Below are 22512 nucleotides of genomic sequence, written 5' to 3'. Positions count from 1 at the left end.
CATTTTCTCAAGTACTGGCTGAATAGTCCTATGTTTAACATTTTTACATTAAAAAATATTAGAATTTAGTAATATAATATAGATACTACATAACATACAATATAGAATCATTAAAGCATTTGTGATTACTTTCATGATTTAAGAAAAATAAGCCTTATAACACAGTAAGTCCATGTGAGTATGAAATCTAAATTTCCTAACAAGTTCCTTATATACAAAGTCCTTTTTTTTAAATCTCTTTTAAGGAAAAGAGTTAAAGTCTTTTATTATCAAAAAGCTCTGTAGCAGGAGCTACAGAGATGGCTCAGTTGTTAAGAGCATTCAGGTTCCATTCCCAGCACCCACACAGAAGCTCACAGCCATCTGACATTCCTGTTCCAGTACAACTGACAAGCTCTTCTGGCCTCTGCAGGAACCAGGCACACACATGGTGCACAAACATACATGTAGGCAAAATACCCATGCATAGAGAAGAAAATAGTAAGAACTTGAAGAATATGTGTGTATATAACAGTCAGGTATCATAGGATTATTACCTAAATCAGAACCCAAACTGATTAGAATTAGATTAGAATTCCAGCAATTATTTTTTTAATTCCAGCAATCTTATCATACTATTAAGACTACATAATCAAAACAGATAATTTTATTAAAAATATTAACTTTAGAGGATTTTCTCACAATAAAACTTTACATGAGATGTTTTAAGAAATGGTAATTTAGTAATTATATGTTAAGAAAAGTGATACTTATCAATCAAAGTTCCATTCAGACTTTACCTGTAACTTTTTTCTCATCATCGTCATAATTACTCGATGTTAAAAGCTGTCCAAAAATTAAAGCAGGAACATAAACTTTCTCTACTTTGTGTTCTACTACTGGAATGCCTTTCCCATTATTCCAAATGCTTATAATATTAGATTCACTGCAAATACATAAGCAAAATTTAAAACTTAATAATTAAGTATATTAATTTACAAAAAGAGTATTGAACTATAGAATAAACTTGAATGGTTACAGCAAGATGTAAGTCAGTGTCAACTAAAACAATGGCATAGCTTGATGAAAACACATATTTTAGTATTAGAGACATAAATCATGTTAGGATCAGTAAGATCCGCAACATTTCTTAGAATAAACCTTTCTCCATCTCCAAGGTAAGAGTAAGAAGGAGGCACAGTTATAAAAGAAGCCATTAGGCATGATTCTCTCTGCTGCATTTTAGCAGACCAAACATAGCCAGTGACTACTACCATTTTAATTTCCCAACTCTCTGTTAGAGCTATACAATCAATGCAAAAGAGGCACAAGCAGCCTAAAATGTATCCCATTCTCAACTTATATTTTGTATGTTGCAAATCACTGTCATAAATTAACTTTAAAGGTTTTTAAATATACAACTATTTCCTATTCTAAGTCTTTGAAATTTTCTATCATAAAACCATTAGTTTCTACCATAAATGATACTGGACAGAAGCCACTAATTAGCAACAAAACCTTGATATAGGCAGTAGCTTACCTACTATCTTGCTTTTAGAAGTGAGATAAACATTCACTGGTATATGAGTAAGATTTTCAAAGACACAGATTCAAACTGAATACTAAAAATTGCCTTAAAAAGCTAACTAGCCAAACATGTGGTCGGCATTCTAAAATACCCAGCAATAGTCAATATATTAACTAGGTCATATAAAATGGAAAGAGCCAAATTCTACACATGAAAAATAAATCTATTTCAGAATAAGCCCAGAATAGCACTAAGGTCCTGATGTAAGGTCCAAGGATGTAAGAAAAAGAAAAGTAAGAAAAAATGGATAAGTTCTCTTAACAACTAAAACCAACAGTAGCCAAGGAAAGTGGTCAAGCAAGTACTCTCTGAGGAAATGGGCACAAAGGACAGAAGAGAAAGAAAGCAGCCAAGTCCAGCACAGCAGGAAGGCAACACAGCAGTAGAAGCACATATAACACAAATTGGGAATTGCCTAAATAAAACAACTTAGCATAAAAGAAATTAAACTTATACTTACGGATCAATAGAAACCTTAATACAGGTCATGTTCTTGTCCCTCTGCTTGTTGTCAGCAGCGTTAACTACAAGATGAAAACATCACAATGAATGATAGAGCATATAGGGTGCACTTTTCCTTCTGGGTCCCTCTAGTCTTACTACAACTTGATATGCCAAGAATGGCTGAAATCCATGGGAGGCCTCCCCTTTTCTGAGAAGAAAAGGAGGAAGGCAGGTGAAGGGAGGGTAGTGAGATGGAGGGACTAGGAGGAGAGAAAGCTGTGATTGGAATGGAAAATAAATAAATAACCCATTAATAAAAACTAATTTTTGAAAGAAAAAAAGCATATAGGGTCATATCAACTTATGGACACAATCCTATGTACATCCCAACTTAGTAATATCTACAAGTGGTAACAGTCGATCACTGTTAACTTCAACTATAAAAATATTGTTTGCTAAATTAAACTAAGTTTTACTCAGTAATTCTAAATTACTATTATATTACAGCAAATAAACAAAAAGATGTGTGTGTGCACACACACACAAGGCAGGGGGTGTTTATGGACCTACAAATATACAAGAAAGAACAAAAGTAAATCTACTTAAAAGGAAATCATAGGGTTTGCTTTATAGCTTACTGACAGTTACCATGTCTTAGTCTCCTTGAATAAACTAATGATTTTATACACACACATATTAAACTAGTTTTTTAACTGAAGTATTTTTTTAACTGGTCTTTAATGCCCTTATGATTCAAAATTCTAAATCTTAAACTCATTGTAAAAATACTTTTCTTTATATAATTAGTTTCTCAAAACCTTACAAAGACCCTCAGTTTCAGATTTTAAGACTATGTAATTGGCCTAAATAGTAGAGGCCAGCATAAATGCAAAGGATAACTGGGTTGACTCCATCACTTTTCTGAAGGACTTATACAGGAGAAAGCTCAGAAATTAACAAAGTCAGTCTAAGAAACCTCAAACTATATTAGTGAGGTGAGCAGAGAAAGCCCAAGGCTAAAAGCATTTATTAAGCATAAGCATTGCCTGAGTCAGGTGGCACAGCCACTGACTGTAATTGTATTAATGATAGAGTGGGAAGGAACCAGAGGCGACTAAGCTACCCAACAGAAACACCTAATCAGTTGGTGAGAAAACTACATTTACACGTCCTATCTCCAACTCACACACTCTACCAAGATAAGGCCTTGTAGTCTCCCTATGTAACATGCTTCTGAAATAACCATGATACTAATAAAACCCAGATAAGGGCACAGTACAGGCTCTCTATGGAATATGAATGCAGCACACTAACTTCACACATGAAAGAAATCAGGAAAACATTAAGAAGCAAAGAAATACAAAACCATTACAGTTGCATATCATTTTTCTGAAAAACATATTTAACATACATATTTATTATCAAGTAATATTATTTATACTGTTACTTTTTATATGTCATACATTATTGGTATTTTATATATTTGCATATATTTTAAAATAAAAACCAGCAAAATACTTTATAAAATTATACTGCAAGACTTGCAGTACATGGCTAATACACAGACAGAAATATATGCATTACATCCTAAATAAGTACTCACCCAAAATTTCATCAAAGATCTTGTATAAGCCTGGAACAAAGGTAACCTCTCTGCAGTTCATCCCTACATCTTCATCATACACCCACATTAACTGTGTTAAGAGAATGATTCAAAAACAGTTGTATTACACCACAAATTCTTAACTCCAATTTTATATACCATAAACCCACACACTCAACAAGTTACATTGATACACATCTATAATGGCAACACTCAGAGAAAGCTGAGGAAAGAGAACTGCCACAATTTGACGCTAATCTGGGCTACATGCAAATCAATGTTAGTCAGAACTACAAAGTAAAACCCAGTCTCAAAAAAAACCAAAAAAAAAAAAAAACCCAAAAAACAAAAACAAAAAACTAGTAAAACAAAACAAAATCAAATATAAACAAAGAAAACTAAAAATCTATATTGTCAGTTACTCTATTTAAAACAGGCATTCAAAGTAAACCAGAAGTCAAGCCCTGTAGTCTCACAATGAACTTAAATAACTAAAATTGAAAAGTTGTTCAAGTGGCATTGCTTGTATTTTATTCACATATAGGTCATCTGTAATATAAGTCTGTAACTCAGTAACAGTTTGTGCTGAGCCAAGTATAAGACGCTGGGCTCAGTCCCCAGTGTCCAACAAAACACCTCTAACTTCAGCTTCTCTGCTCATTTCATGAAGCAGGGGTTGAGAGTCCTAATTCTAGCCATTCTACAGCAGATGGGAACCCCAAATCAAATTCTTTTTTTATTTATTTATTTTTCTTTTATTTATTTTTTTTATTACGTATTTTCCTCAAATTCTTAAGGCCTATAAATTTCTGTTCTCTGTCAAGAACTATGGATCACAAGAAATAATACCTACGGGGCTGGTGAGATGGCTCAGCAGGTAAGAGCACCCGACTGCTCTTCCAAAGGTCCTTAGTTCAAATCCCAGCAACCACATGGTGGCTCACAACCATCCTTAACAAGATCTGACTCCCTCTTCTGGTGTATCTGAAGACAGCTACAGTGTACTTATATATAATAAACAAATCTTTAAAAAAAAAAAAAAGAAAGAAAAGAAATAATACCTACATAATGTTTAAAATAATGAAGAACATTTATTTACCTTCTACTTTCACTTCATAATTTATCTATATTCTATAGAAAAATATAGCAGAGTAAAACAATAAAAGCCTAACTTTGGACTTCCCAAAAACGTTAAATCAAGCAGAATAATATATGTAAGCCAAAGCCACAGTAAACATAAATAAATCAGTTCTAGAAGGTATCACTATTAAAGTAAACCATAGCACACACTATGTCAAACTTTTAATCAATTCTTATGGCACCATTTTATTCTACACTTTTATATTCTGATGTCCTTATCTCCATAAGCAATGAACATATTTCCATTTCTCCTAGGTCTCTCTCAGGGTTCATCTTGGTTTGGTTTGGTTTGGTTTTCTTTTGGTATGAGTTTCAGGCCCAGAGTCTTGAGCATTGTGAGCTATATCCTTAGCTCCTCTGTCCTTCTTAATTATGATCATAAACAGACATAAAGTCGCAGACTTACAAAGTACATAACCATGCCTTTATTAAAATATTTAAAAAGAAGTTATGCATATCCTCTAATCTCAACCAATTTTAGCAAGTAATTACCTGTGTCAGTGGTTCCACTGATCCAATGTATGTATCAGGACGAAGGAGAATATGCTCCAGTTGGGTCTTCTTCTGGTACACTCTCTCAACAGACAACTTCTTAGTAGAGTCATTTTTGTTTGCTGTCTCCAACTCTTCCTTTTTTGTAGCATTGTTCTGTTAGAAAAAGCATCTAAATTAAACTTAAATATCCTAAACCAAGGGGCAAACAAAAATGTATTGGAAACATGACCTGGGATCCATCTTTCACTCTCACTAATGTTACCTATTACTAGCACTTAGACAACCTTATACTGATCAGAATTAGTAGAACAGGTCCCACTTCTCTAAGATATCAAGGTAATGTTTTGTGTTCCCCAAAACTTCCCAAAGGATTCATGTTGCAGTCAGGTTACAGAATCACAATAAAAACTGAATGGCTCTGAGGATCACACAAAATAGTCGATGTAGTTAATAAACACAATATGGCCAAGATTATCATGGTTATAAAGTGCTCAGGTTGCTCATCTTAGTAGAGCATGCCAGTTTCAGTTTCAGCTGAGGTTGACCCAATACTAAAGCATCTATAGATTCATTCCTCTGCCAGTTCCAAGGATATAGAGCTAAGTAATGGTAATGGTAACTATTTCTACAACATCTGAGAACCAAACCAAACTTCTAAGTCTAAAGAATCCCCTTCTTCTTCACAGCAACAGAGCATTTCCTTCTTAGATTAGTCAGCTTTGGGGAATGCTGACTAATATGGCATCTTATTAATAATGGAAATTAGGATGGTCTATTTTCAATTTCTTAATATAAACATAATATCATGTCATAAATTACATCTTTAAAATGTCACTATATATGTTGCAAAATAAAAATCTATGCCTTTTGAGTAATCTAAACAAACACCAAAATAGGACTTGTAACAGAAAAACATTAGGGAATTGAAATATTAACTGTAATTTCTTAAGGTCATGAATATATATATATATATATATATATATATATATATATATATGTGTACTTAATAATGTTTAAAATACTAATTTTACTGAATTTTCCTATAGTTATATTTTCTTTCATTTATACACTTATCTATTAATAGTGCTAATTCACTTAAAAATAGATTTGTACAAAAGAAAATAATTCCATAAGGTTTCCCTACTCTATTTCTGTCAAGAGTTTGATGATAAACTAAATGGCCTAAAAGATGAACTATATTTTTGAAGTACCCGTTCCCAAACTACTACTAATATTTTCTGCTATTACGATGTTTTTTTGTTTTTGTTTTGTTTTGGTTTGGTTTGGTTTGGTTTTTGAGACAGGGTTTCTCTGGATAGCCCTGGCTGTCCTGAAACTCACTTTGTAGACCAGGCTGACCTAGAACTCAGAAATCCGCCTGCCTCTGCCTCCTGAGTGCTGGAATTAAAGGCGTGGGTTACCACACCCGGCTTACGATGTTTATAGAAATAAACTATTTGTAAAATGCATACTGTGATGGGATTGTCAATCTAATGAGATGTAGAATAACCTAGAAGACAAAACTTGTGGATGTATCTGTGAGGATATTTCAAGAACAGTTTAACAAAGATGGAACAAAGCTACCCAGACTGTGAGCAGCTTATGTAAAGTAAACAGACCAGGAGAAGACAAGGACATCACCAGCACTCCTCCTATGCTTCCTGAAAGCACATGTAACATGATTGCTCAGCTCGAAGGACAGTCTGGTCCCACAGTTAGAGCCACTCTCACACCTGTCTTCCCCTCTAAACTGCCCAGAGTTACCCCCATTTTGTCCTAGATTTAACTAACATCTCCCAACCGGGAACATTTTCATGCAGCTGCAGCTACCATTTTGGTGGTCCATTGTTTACAATGTAATCATTGTTTGTTGTAATCAACTGAACTGGACCCTCCACTCTAATCTCTGTCCTCTTCAAGCTTTGTTCTCTGGTATTTTATCACAGCAAAGAGAGAAGCAATAACCTAGACAGGTCCTCAGAATAGTTAGCACAAAGATCATAATCACTAAAATCATTCTCTAATTACTTTAAAATGTGAGACATATTAATTCAAAGGAAGGTAAGTTTCTATCAATAACTTAGAAAGGCGTCTCAAAGCATGTGACTATTGGCATAAAGGTTGCAAACCTATAACAAGCACATAGGAAAAAAACCTTTCCCATCAAGTTTATACCTCTAAAACAAACATCAAAATAAAAATATTTTCAATATTAACTCAACCTGAAGTTAGTGTCTACATAATTTAGATTTCAAAATTTGCCTTAGGAGTTTTTGTTAAACTGCACTGATATCTGGAGATGGACAGCATCTCAAAACATTTTCAACAAGTTAACCACATTCCTGCACCTTCTTAACAAATGGTTACCACCACCACCATCCCACCTTCTATCTACTCCCAAATGGATATAAGAGAAAAAGAGGTGAGAATCTAACCTATCAAGTTCAAAGAATGAAACCTTAAAAATCAGAATGTATAGTGTAATGTCAACAAGCCTGAAGTTTAGGAACCCCCAAGCCCCCTTCCCTACTGAAACACAGACTAAACTGTAATAAATGAACTATTCATCCTTGTAAGAAATCCAGAAACTGCTGAAGAGGTCCTGTCCCTTGAGTGAAAAATACAAAACCACATCCAAGCCCAGGACCCCTCTCTGCAAGGCAGAACCTGAGGAAATGTAACTTCTTTCCCAGAGTGGACCTTCAAAGGGAAAGTAGAAGTGCTACCACAGGAACTGTTTGCTGTGTTTCTTGAATCTAAGCAAGCACTGGCAACAGTAGCTGAACTGAGAACAAAGGAAATCAAAATGATTTAGTCCAGCACCCAGAGTCTGCAGTTCTAAGGATAGACATTAGGTGGAGCTCTAGTACCATGGCTTATTACAGTGTGTGTGAGAGGACACAGTAGGGCCGAGGAGTTGCCCAGACTGTTCCCTAAATAAAGATACAGACAAAGCTCTTCCATGAGCAAGCCCAGAGATGTTACACCCCTAGAAATGGTTTGCAAAGTCTCATGACTCTCTAAATGGACTAACTAGCTGGAGAAACTACCCAGACTAGAACCAGACTGTTAAGAAGAGCTAACCCTGAGAGAAAGCAACACACACACACACACACACAAATCTATCCCTTCCAAGGGATAGGTTTAAATCTCTATGGACTGCCCTAAGGAAATGGGTGTTCCCATCTGTAATCCTAGAACTTGAGAAATTAAGGCAGAAGGACTGCTATAAATAAAGTTTAGACTAGGAGAGTGGAGGGAAAGGAGGGGAGGGGACAGGGTGAGAGGGGATAGGAGAAGACAGGAGAGAAAGAGAAAAGGAAAAAATAATGGTAACGAAAAGATAAAGGAAAGGGAGAGATGGAGATAAGAAGCAGCTCAGGGAACTGTCCAGATACACAACAAAACCAGAAAATCAGTAAAATAGTAAACAAAATGAGATAAACAGATAGTAAATGAAAAGACTCAAACATTGCTACTAAAACTGAAGAATAACTTAAAATATTCGAAGACTCAACTTGGCCAATCACAAGAAAAAATAGTAACTATTAAGAAAGAAATGACAAAGGAACCAACAAAGAAAGAATTAAGAAAAATTAAAAGAACTTAAGTCACTTGTGGGCTATCATCAGTCAAACAGAATGTTACAAAATGCCTCAAGGGAGAAGATGAAAATGGGAAGAACTTTCCAAATATGAGGAGAGAAATTGACAAATTTAAGTTCACAGTCAAGCAAGCACAAACCTAAGGAACCTGTACTAAGATACATAATCAAACTGCCAAAGTCATGGATAAGCCATAGGCCCATCCAGGAGGCAATGAGTTCAATTCCCTCTCATAGAAAAAAAGTCACAAGGGAGAGAATGCTGACAGCAATACAAGAAAACAATTCTCATATACTAGAGAGTTCTATTAGATTCCCATCAGTTACTGAACAGATGCAGACTAAAACATAAGGAGGATGATCCATTAAAACCTAGTGACCAAAACTCCTGGCAAAAGTGCCCTTCAAACATTCTAAAGATTAAAATAACTTTCTAACTTTTCAGTTGTAAAGAAGAAAGTAAGTAAAAGCCGAGCAGAGTTACTGATAACAATTCATAGAGCTGAGGCAAAAGCTACATGAAAAGATAAACCTTTCTGGGAAAACCAAATATAGAACTTCCAATATTACTGTAGGAGATGCTTTAAAGTCTGGTATAAATGTTACAGTGGAAAGTAAACAATATATTTGTAAACTATTTAAGAATCAACAAAGAAATCACAAAATAACTTAGGAAATATATGGGGATAAATAAAAGCAAAAAAAAAAAGACATCAAAACTTACAGGATCAAGACAAAGTGGCACCACATTTAAATTTTTAAAATGAAGATGCTGAACCAATAGCATACATTAAGAAACTATGCATAGAAATAAATCTAAAATTAATACACAGGAGTCTATTAAGATTCAAGTCCCTCAGCCTTACTGTTGCCTTCCTTACAGAAGTTCCTTTGGCATGAGAATAAATTGGAAAAGAGAATGCTTACTAAAAAAAAAAAAAAAAAAAAAAAAAAAAAAAAAAAAGTCATTAAATAATATACACTATATACAATTAATACACTGCCTAAAATTCCAGAGAAGAAAGATCAACCAAAGGCCAAGTAACTAGTCATGTAGAGTGTACTCATGATGGCTGTAGGAGCAGAAATGAGGAATGCCAGTGACTGAAGTGTTCATACAAGTAGTTAGACTGTATGCTACGAATCATACTTTATCTAGGACTTCATTACCATCTAATCACCAAGACCACTTCTGAGAGACCTGCCTCATTTGTAACCAAAATGGTCCCTGTTCGTTCTACCTGGACCTGAGGCAACTTAAACTAGGTTTGTCCTCAGTTGCAGCCAAGTGTAACATATGTACAATAAATCATGTCATTTTGACATCTCAGAGGAAAGATTTTTTTTTAGATGCTTAAAGTCAATGAAAGCAAGAGTTGTGTTGTTTTTTAAGATCAACAAAATACACAAATGTTTTTTATGGTTTAAATGTGCAATGATCTCACACAGGCTCATGTTTCAAATGACTGTTCTCAAGCTACTAATATTATTTTGGAAGGATGTAGAACCTTGAGGAGGTGGGTACTGGCCTGCATAAACAGGTCAGTAGGAGCAGGCCACTAAAGGCTACACTTATCATTGGTACTAACCTCAGCCCCAAGAATGATTCTGTCACATACTCTGTGCGCGCCTCCCTGCTACAAAAGACTGAAATTTCTTAAAACCATGAACCAAAGTAAATCTCCTCCGTGAAGCCGTTTCTGTCAGGTATTTTGGTCACAGCAATGCAAAAGTAACTCACTCTGAAACTGGACCCAAAGAAGCATAGTCACTGCTGTGTTTAAACCTGAATTTGGTTTAGTCTTTTTTAACTGATTTATGGGAGCAAATTGCAAGAGGTTTGCTATGTAAACTAGAAAAATCCCAAAATGCTATAAGCAGAGTTTAATGGATACTTCAAGTAGAAGTTCAAAAAGATCAGAATGATAATAGAAAAGTAGACAGTGAAGTCTGAAACCAAAGTTTCAGGTGCAAACAAGGACTCCGTTGGAAATTGTAACCATTCCTGTTACAACTGGCAAAGAATTTCTGCATATTTTGCAGCATCCTGGTGTTATAGACCGCTGCTTGTATGTTATGCTCCCTCAGGAGTGCCCATATTCAGGTGTAGTCAGGTGAAATCTTAATTAGTCAGATAAGGCTAGAGCCTGTAATTGGGCAGTGGAAGGGAAGGTGGAGCTGAAAATTTTAGAGAGGGGACAGAGAGACAGAGAGGAGGAAGATGGAGACAAGATGGAACCTAAAGGAGAAGATGAACCAGATCTAAGTGGCCTAAAGAGCCACGGATAGCAATGGATACCATAGAAGGACAACTGAGTGGCATAGGGTACATTTGCCCCATCTAAGTGTGTAGCTTGTATTTATATCAATTGAGTTTTGAGTTCTTTATGTGGGTATTTTTTGGGGTTTTAAGATTTACTGTTATAAATCTGAATGATAAATTACAAGCCTCTAGGGTTTTCATTTACTGGATTACTGGGATTTGTGACAGCTAGTCACAGGGGATAGATGACTTGGAAATGGGAAATTCCAGGGGTTCAGAGGAAGGCTAACCTCGGAAAACCTGGGAAGACCTTGGCTTGCAGCTCCCAATTGGGGAGGGGAGACTATGTAGACAGCATTAGCATGGAATTTATTTTTTTAATAATTACATGCTACATTCTGGAAATCTGAAGGAGGCTTAATTTAATGGACTAATAATTTAGCAGAGCAATTTTCAAAAAGGCAGAAATATTTGGGATGTAGCATGGTAGTTGCTAGCAAATTAATATTAGCCAGCCTTTCAAAGGAGGAAAACAATGTGATTTGTCCAGAAAAGGAGCATTAGCAAGACCAAGAGCTCATAAGAGTTAAGAAGAGAGATTAGAAGTGTTAAATGAAACTAAGCAATTTACACACCAGGATGATAATAATTGTTGGCAAAACTCCACCCATCAGCTGGGCGGTGGTGGCACACGCCTTTAGTCCCAGCACTTGGGAGGCAGAGGCAGGTGGATTTCTGAGTTCGAGGCCAGCATGATCTACAAAGTGAGTTCCAGGACAGCCAGGGCTATACAGAGAAATCCTGTCTCAAAAAAGAAAACCAAACCAAAAACAAACAAACAAACAAACAAACAACTCCACCCATCACAGGCTCCAGCATGCTATGCTTACTTGGGGGCCCTCTAGAAAGTGTTTCCCAGGCTTAGCTGTCCAGGAACTCAAAGGCCACTGCAGTTGTGGTCCAAAATGGCCAAGCTACATCTAAAACTATGATTCTGTTTTTACAAATATTCAGAATGTAGGGACTACAGAATCATAGAATATCCCATCAAGAATTTGAGAAACGCCTATAAAACCAGCAAAGTCTGACAGAAGGTAACCTATAAGAGAACCTTCAAACTATGAGAATAATGCTTTACTTGAAATGGAGACACCAAGAAAACTAGACACTAAGTAGATCCAGACCAAGAGGGCACATGTGGGTTTCAAATGGCTAGGACATAGACTGGGTACATTCAAGTTCATTGAAGCTCACATCATGCAAATGCATGTCTTTGATGCTGCATGTGGGTCTACAGGACTCAGTGTTTGTCCTACTGAACAGTGTTCTGTGTTTGGCTTGTTCTTCCCTTGGTACTCTTCTGTTCTTCATTTTTGAAACAGTAATATCAACCTCATGCTACAGTATATTGATGTTCACACCATTTTTATCTTATACAGAATCAAAAAGGGATTGGTTTGTGTCTAAGTAGAGACACCTACACTTTTGAGCAATGTCAAGTTAGATTGAATACACTTTGCACTGTTAGATGGCCATAAGTCTAAGAAAAACAGGGGGTTGCCATGATTTGAATCTGAAATGTCCCACACAGGGTCAATTTTGAATGCTTGGTAGTGTTACTTTGAAAGACAGTGGAAATTTTATGTATGAGGCCTAGCTATAGAAAATCTGTCACTAAAGGTTGAGTCTTTGAAAGCTACCTGGACCCAACTCCTACTGTACTCTGCGTCCTGATCTAACATGATATGAACAGTTAACACTACATGCTTCTGTCACTACTCCAAAATAAGTCTTTTCTCCCATTTTCCATCAGGTATCTCAGCACAGCAGCACAAAAGAGACAAATACAGTTTAGCTAGAAAGTTCTTTCAAAAAAAAGTGTAACTGGAATTGAAACAAAAGAGAGACATTATAACTTACAGAAAGCAGGTTTTCTAAGAGACAGCTAAAACTATATGCCAATTAAATAACCTAGAGGAAATTGTTGAATTTCAAGATAAACAAATTTATCCTTGCTTAATTATACAGAATGAAATAAATCTAAACAAGAAGGGAGAGATAACTAAGTTATGAATGTATGCTATGGTGACCATGGTCCACCAAATCAAGCAGGGCACATATGGATGGGCTCATCGAAACTAAAATGGCAAGTACAAGGCCTGTATGAGTCTGCACCAGATCATCTGCATATATGTTATAGCTGTTAGCTTGGTGTTTTGTGTGACTCCAAACAGCAGGAGAAGGTGTGTCTCTGACTCTTTTGCCTGCTCTTGGAACTGACTCTTTTCCTCCTATTGGGTTGCCTTGCCCAGCCTGGATATGAGGGCTTTTGACTTGTCTTATTACATCTTGTTTTGTCCTGTGTGACTGTCACTTCTTGAAGGCCTGCTCTTTTCTAAAGAGAAAATGAAGGGAGACTGGATCTGAGAAAGAAGGAAGGTAGGGTGGGGGTAAAGCTGGAGAGAGAGGCAGAGGGTAATCTGATAAATAAAGGGGGTGGGGAGAATATGTGCTGCTCTTAAAGGGCCCCAAGCTGAGATTCCATGTCAGGTGGTTCACAACCACCTGAAACTCCAGCTCCAACGGATCTGACATCTCCTCTTCTAGTCTCTATATCAGTAGTTCTCAATTTGTGGGCAATGACCTCTTTGAGGGCCAAATGACCTTTTCATAGGGGTCTCATCTCTGATATCCTATATATCAGCTATTTACATTATGATTCAAAATAGCAGCAAAATTACAGTTACAAATTAGCAACAAAAATAGTTTTATGGTTGGGGATCACCACAACATGAGGAACTGCATTAATGGGTCTCAGCATTAAGAAGATTGAGAACCACTGCTATCTCTACAGACAGTCACATACATGTGGTAGTTACTCACTTAGAGACATACATGTAAATAAAACAAAAATAATAAATCTTAGGAAAAAGTTCCAATGGCCATAGATTTTATATAACCTTAAGAGGACTGAGTATTTTTTAAATTGTTTAATGGCTTATCAAACTACAGTATTTAACTGAGCATAGTATTATATACTTGAATTCCCAGAACTTGGAAAGCAGAAGCAGGAGAACTGCCACAAAGTCGAGGCCAACTAGGTTACAAAGCAAGTTCAAACTAGAATGGCTCAATGGTTAAGAAAAATTGCTGTTCTTAAAAAGGAGTTCAGTTCCTGGTATCCATAGTACAGCTACTTAAAAATCTAGTCCCAGAAGATCTGATAACCTCTCAGTCTCCCAGACACTACACTCACAGGTGTATATAAAGGCACAAACACATTCACATAAAATACAAATAACTACAATGTCTATTGAGCAAAGTTACAAAAAAGTCCATTTTTTAGAAAAATTATATAAATATATACACGCACAGCACAGACTATGAATGCATATATACCCAAGAGAATGTCAATAAAACTTTCCATAGGAAATATAAATGTGGGTCATTTTATTTTTACTTTTGATACATTTTCTAACTTTCTATAATGAATTCACAAAGGGTGTTTAAAGCTTATTAACACATGCATGTGAAGATATAATTAAACTAGAATAAAACTGAATGTTTGCTTCTGCAGCCTAAACTTCCTCGTTACTGTCTGGATAAAAGTAAAACCAAAATACACAAATAATACTGGTAGCCTTAGCAAAGTTGAAAGCAGAAATTAGCATTTCATTCAAATTGTCTTTTATGTTCCTGTTCTCAGCAAATGTTTGAGAATTTATCCAATGGCTTGCTAGCCCCAACATAAAAGCTTCCCACCATACAAGCATTTCTAGCAGAAATATGCAAGGAAGGTCTCATTCAGTTCATGGATATTAGCAGAACTTAACTCTAGAGATTACTCCGGTCAGGCCACTGAAAATCAAAATCTGGAGGTATGGAGAGAGGAAAAAACAAAACAAAACAAAACTGCCCCTTAGTTAATTAATGGAATGGCTTTGTGCCCAGGAAAAGCTAAAAGTACAAACACCCTGGCTGTACTGAGAACAGGTACAGGAGAAACAAGAAAGACTTCTGCCCTTGTTATTAACAATACCTCTATCTTTATAAGAAGATGTTGTGCCAATAGCTTAGCCAGTTTTAACACTGTTGCTGAAAGCATTAAGAATACAGAAAATTAGTTTCAACTAGCACAAACTGTAAACTATCTACATATTTTCTACAGAAACATCCTCCCAAATCAAGCTTTCCCTAAGATAAAAAGCATGCAGACACTTATCACAGGGTTAGAGATGTGTGTGCCCTCACTTATCTGACACCTGCTGTTCGCCAGCATGATGGGAGGTATCTGGAATATTCCAATACTTACATAAGAGCTCCACCAAGTAAATGCTGCCATTATGATTCCCTAATGTATGTGGAATGAGGTCTGAAGAAAACTTAACATTTAACAAAGCCAAATTATGAAACTATGTGATCTTATTTCACAGCCCATACTTTCCATCATGCTATAGTATGATTATCATGCTATAATACTAGCTAGGTACACACACTCTGAAAAGGAGATAAAGTCCTTCCTTTTTTATGCCAACATAAAAAGATCAGTAGACAGAAAGAGACAGGCTTATCTCATACTCTGATTAGGGTACAAAAGAAGTTGTTTTGCTTTTAATGTTTTAGAGGAAGACTGTGGTAAAGAATGATGGTTAAGACCTAACCCAATTCACAGCCCACAACTGTCTCTGCCACATGCCCTACTGATCTATTTTCTACTTCCTGTTTCCCTGATGATAACTAGGAAAAATAAAAGCGTTTGTTTAAAACAGGGGTTCCATTTGTAGTGAGGTTTTACAAAGATGCACAAGAGGCTTGCTTTTAAAAGTGTACTTAGAATGGAACTCTCACCATCTAAGTGTTTAACAGACCTGAGACTACAGGTGACCAAGCATACTTCTATTCAATTTACAAAAAGTACTTCTAAATACTGTGACATTACCTTTACTGGAGAATTTAGTGCTATCTACAAGTGATGAATGATAGCCACAGAAGGAAGTATTTGAATACCCAGTTCATCAACAATAACTGAAGGTGGAATATATATCCAGACTTTTGCTAAACATTACAAAAGATATAAAAAAAGGAAAAGATATGGTCTCTGAATTGATAAGTTTATGTTATTATTAAGATAAAACTATCATACATAAATATTCCCTAGAAGGGCATATGTTTTATGATAGAGTAACAAAAGTTTGATTTTAAAAGAGCATAAACCAAAAATATAGATGAAAAGAGCATCATCTGAAAAATAAGTTTAGTGAGACTCTTAAGGTAGCCATAAAGAGCACTTAAGATTTAGACTGCTGGGGCTCGAGATGGCTCAGTGGTTAAGAGCCCTGGCTGCTCTTCCAGAGGTCCTGAGTTCAATTCCCAGCAACCACATGGCAGCTCATAACCATCTATAATAAGATCCAATGCCCTCTTCTGGCACACATGTATACATGCAGACAGAGCACTCATACATTAGATAGATAGATAGATAGATAGATAGATAGATAGATAGATAGATAGATAGATAGATAGATAGATTTAGACTGCTAACCAGGTGCCAGGTGGTGGTGGTACTTTTTTGATCTGAAGAGGCAGGTGGATCTCTGTGAGTTTGAGGCTAGTCTGATCTACAGAGCTAGTTCTAAGACAGACAAGGCTACACAAAGAAACAGTCTAAATAAATAGACTACTAGGCAAGAGGAAAGAGGCATTCCTGATGAAATGTAAAGGGATCATCAAGTATGGAAACTATAGGTAACTAACCTCAATGGAGAGGACACCCAGATTATGAGCATAGACTTAGAGACCCACTAAACTCAAGTTTTTAAAACAAAAATTTAAAGTGTTTAAATATAGTGACTGTACTGGCTGGTTTTGGGTGTCAACTTGACACAGGCTGGAGTTATCACAGAAAAAGGAGCTTCAGTTGGGGAGATGCCGCCACAAGATCCAGCTGTAAGGCATTTTCTCAATTAGTGATCAAGGGGGAAAGGCCCCTCGTGGGTGGAACTATCTCTGGGCTAGTAGTCTAGGTTCTATAAGAGAGCAGGCTGAGCAAGCCAAGAAAAGCAAGCCAGTAAGGAACATCCCTCCATGGCTCTTCATCAGCTTCTGCTTCCTGACCTGCTTGAGTTCCAGTCCTGACTTTCTTTGGTGATAACAGCAGTGTGGAAATGTAAGCTGAATAAACCCTTTCCTCCCCAACGGCTTCTTGGTCATGATGTTTGTGCAGGAATAGAAACCCTGACTAAGACAGTGACTTTTTAAAAAAATTACTAATATCCACAATACAGGTCAACAAGATAGCTCAGTTGTTAAAAGCACTTCCCATGAAGGCAGAAGGAAAAAAAACCATGCCCAAAGGCTAACCTCTGCCGTCCATATATTCACTGTGGTTTGTGCACCTATACACATGCACAAACACATACAATCAATAAATGCAATCATTTTTAAAGAAAAATGCAGACAGAAAACCATAACTGATCAAAGTGTAGGATTGTGGAGCTCAGTTGAAACTGATTCATCTACAACACAACTCCTAAACCTATGGCTCAGGAATCACTGTAAAAGGGAGGACAGAAAGACTGTTAAGAGCAAGAGAAACAAGAAACTTGCTGTGATATTGTGTCTCCTAGGACTCTCAGAGGCTATCTCCATGAAGTCCTACCAACCGGGCTGCCTAAACATGACCTGAACGAGGCTGACATGAATAGACATGTTAGCTAATTGTGAAGATGGCGAGATCAGGAAGCCTCCACCCTAGAGAAACAACTACAGGCAACTCAAGAATGCTGAGGATGATGGAAATAATTTTCCCAAGGGAAGAACACACCAACCAGATATCCAACGCCCAACAGCCCTGAAAACATATATACACAAGTAGCATTATATGGATTGAGCAGGTTGTATTTATATATTTAGGAATACTAATACACACACATATATATGTAACAACAATTAAAGAAAAAAGACTATGGATTTGAAATAGAGCTAAGGGGTAGTACATGGGAAAGTTTGGTGGGAGGAAAAGGAAAGGAGAAATGATGCAGTTATAATCTCAATTATGTTTTAAATACATGTTTAAAATATCCACACCAGGGGCTGGAGAGATGGTTCAGTGGTTAAGGGCACTGACTGCCCTTCCAGAGATCCTGAGCTCAATTCCCAGCAACCACATAGTGGCTCACAACCATCTGTAATGGATGCCATCTGTAATGGATGCCCTCTTCTGGTGTGTCTGAAGGCAGTGATAGTGTACTCACATAGAACAAATAAATCTTTTTTAAAAAAATTCATGGCAAAAAATATAAATATGTGATATACTATTATATATTTTTTAAAGAAACTATAATGTTGTGACTATATCTTTTAAAGACAAACAACTTTCACATAAAAACATTGTAAAGTAAAGGTAGGCGACCCTGAGATGAATTTTACTGAAGCCTGATAATAGATACAAAAGTATACTATTCTGGCTATCGTGTTTTTAAATATTTTGTCACTTTATATAGCTTATTTTATTTTTAGCTAAAATAGAATTACATTGTTTCCTCCCTTTCTTTTTCTTCCTCTAACCCATACCATGTTCTCCCACTATATTAATCTACAATCCAGAGTATTCATTTGAAAAAATATGTCATAAATTTATAGCCTAGTGTTTTCTCAAACATTTGCTACAACCTGATTAAAAAATTAGTATCTTCTACTAACCAAGTCTTACAAGCTAAAAATTCAAGAAACTTGACTGCTTTAAATTTAGTGTATATTTAATTTTAAATAGTTATACTACATTTTTCTAATTTCAGTTAGGATACTAAAAACCAAAATCAAATCAAATTAATCATTATAAGCAAAAAGTAGTGTTAAGAACCCCTGTATTGCATTGTGTCTGGCTCTAAAAGGTAATCTTTCATCCCCAGACAGTACCAACACACACTGACTGAAGGTAGTACAGCAACTCCTTGGCTAACATAAGCTAGGTGGGTTAACTCCAGTTTGTATTACTATTCACAAACAGGAGGCAACATGACACTAGCTTCACTGTCAACAATGCCACTGCAGTAAGCCCCCAAACTCCCGCAATGAAAATCTAACTTTTCACCTAGCTAAATAATCTTATGTAAAATCAAGAAAAAAACCCAGTTATTCCAGAGTGTGAAGACTCCCTTAAATTTTGCCAGTAACAAACATTAATTCAGCACTGTGCTCCATTCAAACTCTGAATTCTCAATGTTCTGCTTAACAAAATAGGAACAGAAAGATTTAAGCACCCTGAAAAAAAGTCTCACCTGCAATATGTATTGCAGACAGAATATGAGCCTATGTCAAAGCCCACATCAACTCACTGTATCATCTTCCAGTAAAGAAAACCAGCCAGGCCCTGTGTGATGGCTCACGTGTAATCTTAGCACTCATGAAGCTAAGGAAGGAGGACCATAAGTTCAAAACCCATCTAGGTAGGAAAATGGGCATATACACACTCTCTCCTCTCTTATACACAAACGCACAAGAATTTAAAGCAACCTGTAAGCTTTATTACAGACATAGAGATGCTCGCTTTAGAAAAATAAAGCAAGCACAAACCTAAAAGAGGACTTCTAATGTGATTGTCTTTTCAATAACCTAATTCAACAAGAAATATTATTTAAGATCAAATTCTATTTTACTGTAATTCCCATAATCTAGTTTATAGTAAATTTAGTCAATGTGCCTATTTTAGTTTCAAGTAGATTTTTTTTTCTAATTTTGAATGAAACTCTACAAATTTTGTATGTAAATTAAAGTTTTCCCATTGATCTTAAAAGGAAAGGTGCCCATTAAATTGTTTATAAAGTTAATAACAGCAAATTAAAATATTGCTACCATGAATTAAAAACAATCCAACTGTGTCACAAAATGTTTGCTATGGTGACAGAATTTGAGAGGTGCACTAGCTGCTCTTCCAGAGGACCTGGGTTCCAGAGGATCTGGGTGGCTGCAGTTCCAGAATATAGATGCCCTCTTCTGGTCTTCCTTGCCTACACACCAGACACTTAAGTGTTGCACAAGCAGGCAAAACACCCATACACATAAAATAATAACGTAAAAATATTTGCCAAAAGAGGGGAGGGGGAACTAGAGAGAGAGTTCAGTGGTTAAGAGCACTCACTGCACTTCTAAAGGTCCTGAGTTCAATTCCCAGCACCCATATGGGAGGTCACAATTTTCTGATGCTGTCTTCTGGTGTGTGAAGTACATAGACAAAAGCACTCATATACATAAATAAATCTTAAAAAGGAATATTTGCCATTGTGGAACCAAGTCACAGACAAACTTCTCAGATGTCAGTGCTTCCACAATTACCAGTGACACTGGCATATGATCACACATGTTCAGATGTTTAGTTTTAGTATCCGATAAGGGACAGTAATTTCAATCATTCTTTTCATGGACACTTATCCACTAACTTCCTATCTAACTTTTCTTCTCCACGCTCTCCTTCTATACTGTCTAGAAGTACGTATGTCTGGAGATTTGAAGATAAGTACCTGGCAAGTTACACTGTAAAGTATCTTCTCACGGCCCTGCAAAAGGTTAAACTGTTTTCTGCTCTTCATAGAAACATCCTTTTTTATAAGCAACACTTGTCGATAGAAACGACTGCTACCCCAGACTCATCGAAACCTCAACCAAACAAAGAAAACAAGGAACAAAAATGCCAACCAATACCAAAGTTCCTTAGTGTGTTCAAAAGGCGGGGAACTAGGATCCTCTGGAAGGGATGTATTAAAGTCCCTGAAATGTGTAAATTTCCTGTCCTAGCTGCTGGCCTCATCTACTAAGTCCAGTGTTTTGTTTGGGAAATGACCCTGGTCTGAACTCAGTGCTGAGTAAGTGAAATGCTGGAGTTATCGATCTGTCGTGGGAGCCCCGGTCCAACTGCTCCTGCTGCACTTGCTACTTCCACCTCCCTCCAGGAACTGAGCTCTGCAATCCTCCAAGTTCAGGCTTAAGCACCCCCTCACCTCCGAGGGACACCCCTGGGCCCCCACACGACCTACACGGGAGGCTGACGTAAGTAAGCTCTTCTTTTAATCCCGCGGGCGGTCTCTAACCTGCTGTCAAAGTCATCCCAAATACCCTCTCTGCGGAATGAACCTTTTCTGGGGAGGCGCAACCCGCAGTGGCCGTTCAAGTGCACATTCCTTTGGGACATGCGGCCGCCGGAAGCTGTAGCATACCCGGCACTATTTTCTGGTGCTGCACTTATGGAGGGCTGGCCCGGAGGCACGCATTATCGCGGTCCCCCCACGTCTCCGTGTGCACCCTGAAGTTTCAGGTGAGCATTGCTCAGCAGCCTGAGCCTTGGTGGAGGCGAAAAGCAGAGAGAAAGGGCACACAGGGCTAGGCCCCGACTGCAGCCTGACAGGGCGCCCGCCGCACCACGCTCTCACCCCGCCCGCGTCGCCCGCGGCCCACGAACAATGCGCCCGCCCGCGCCGCACTCACCACCCAGGTCAGCGCCCCGTCAGAGCCCGCGAGGCTGGACTTGGCCATGGCAGCACCTCCTGTGCAGGCCAGGGGCTGCTCGCGCTCCGGGGACGCCGGGCCCGCCGCTCGCACTGACCGCTGCGCGCTGCACTCCTAGCCGCGCCCCATCGCGGGCCCCAGCCGCCGAGGAGGCCGCGCCGCCCGTCGCCCTCAAACTCGAGCGCGGCGCCCGGGCCTACAGAGTGGTCGAGGACTACGAAGGGCTGGCGATGCGGCGCGGCCTTCCGGGACCCAGGCGGGCGATTGGGATCGCGGATGAGGGACGAGGTTGGAGCGGGCGGGCTAGGACCCGCGAGCCAGAGCCCTGACAGGAATGAGCCGCTGCTTCTCCTCAAGCCACCGAAGCCGCAGAGTCCTCGCCGCGGTTGCCGCAGCCTCAAAGGCCGCCACTGCCTCAAAACCGCCCAAGCGGCGTCTGAACGGGTCCTCCGGAGCACAGTCCAAGAGGGACAATAAACAGAGCCGCCGTGGTGGCCTCCCTTTAGTCCGGCATAACACGGCACACACAGGCGCGCTCCGGGAGGGGGAGGGTGCGGTGGTCACCGGCTGTCAGTCAACCATGAATCGTCCAATCACAGCCTTGTCACTACAGAACTTCGACCAATCCCAAAATTTCAGGCCCCTAGGGGGGCGGGACCCGAGGGGAAAACGTCATTGCGGGTAGCAACTGAGAGGCAGACTTGGGTTTTTTGTTTGTGTCTGAGAGAGAGTGTAAGGGAGAGCGAGGCGAGTAAATGGGGTTTCCGTCAGAAGGGAGAGCAGGCGGCTGTCAAGAGTCATTCCTGGGCATCCAAAGGAGCCGGGAGTCCTGGGACAAGGGCTGTGGAAACCTCCGGACTGTGTCCTGCAGACTTGCCGGGAAGCCGCGGAGGCGA

General features: G+C 38.2%; 1 protein-coding gene across 1 annotated transcript in view; it reads right to left on the bottom strand.

Moving 5' to 3' along the window:
* Top2b (DNA topoisomerase II beta) overlaps nt 1-22166 on the bottom strand; it is a 65134-nt gene extending 42968 nt beyond the window's left edge. Inside the window, exons 1-5 of the mRNA XM_021181689.2 lie at nt 21596-22166; nt 5247-5402; nt 3615-3705; nt 2028-2091; nt 780-925 (exon numbers count right to left, since the gene is read on the bottom strand). Of these exons, the coding sequence (XP_021037348.1) occupies nt 780-925; nt 2028-2091; nt 3615-3705; nt 5247-5402; nt 21596-21643 (505 nt within the window). The 5' untranslated portion in view covers nt 21644-22166. The remainder of the gene's footprint in view (nt 1-779; nt 926-2027; nt 2092-3614; nt 3706-5246; nt 5403-21595) is intronic.
* Nucleotides 22167-22512: the final 346 nt, after the last annotated feature.

Source organism: Mus caroli, chromosome 14 (genome assembly GCF_900094665.2).
Source record: "Mus caroli chromosome 14, CAROLI_EIJ_v1.1, whole genome shotgun sequence".
NCBI lineage: Eukaryota > Metazoa > Chordata > Mammalia > Rodentia > Muridae > Mus > Mus caroli.
The sequence above is the reverse complement of the archived record's forward strand: the minus strand, read 5'-3'. Positions and strand labels throughout refer to the sequence as shown.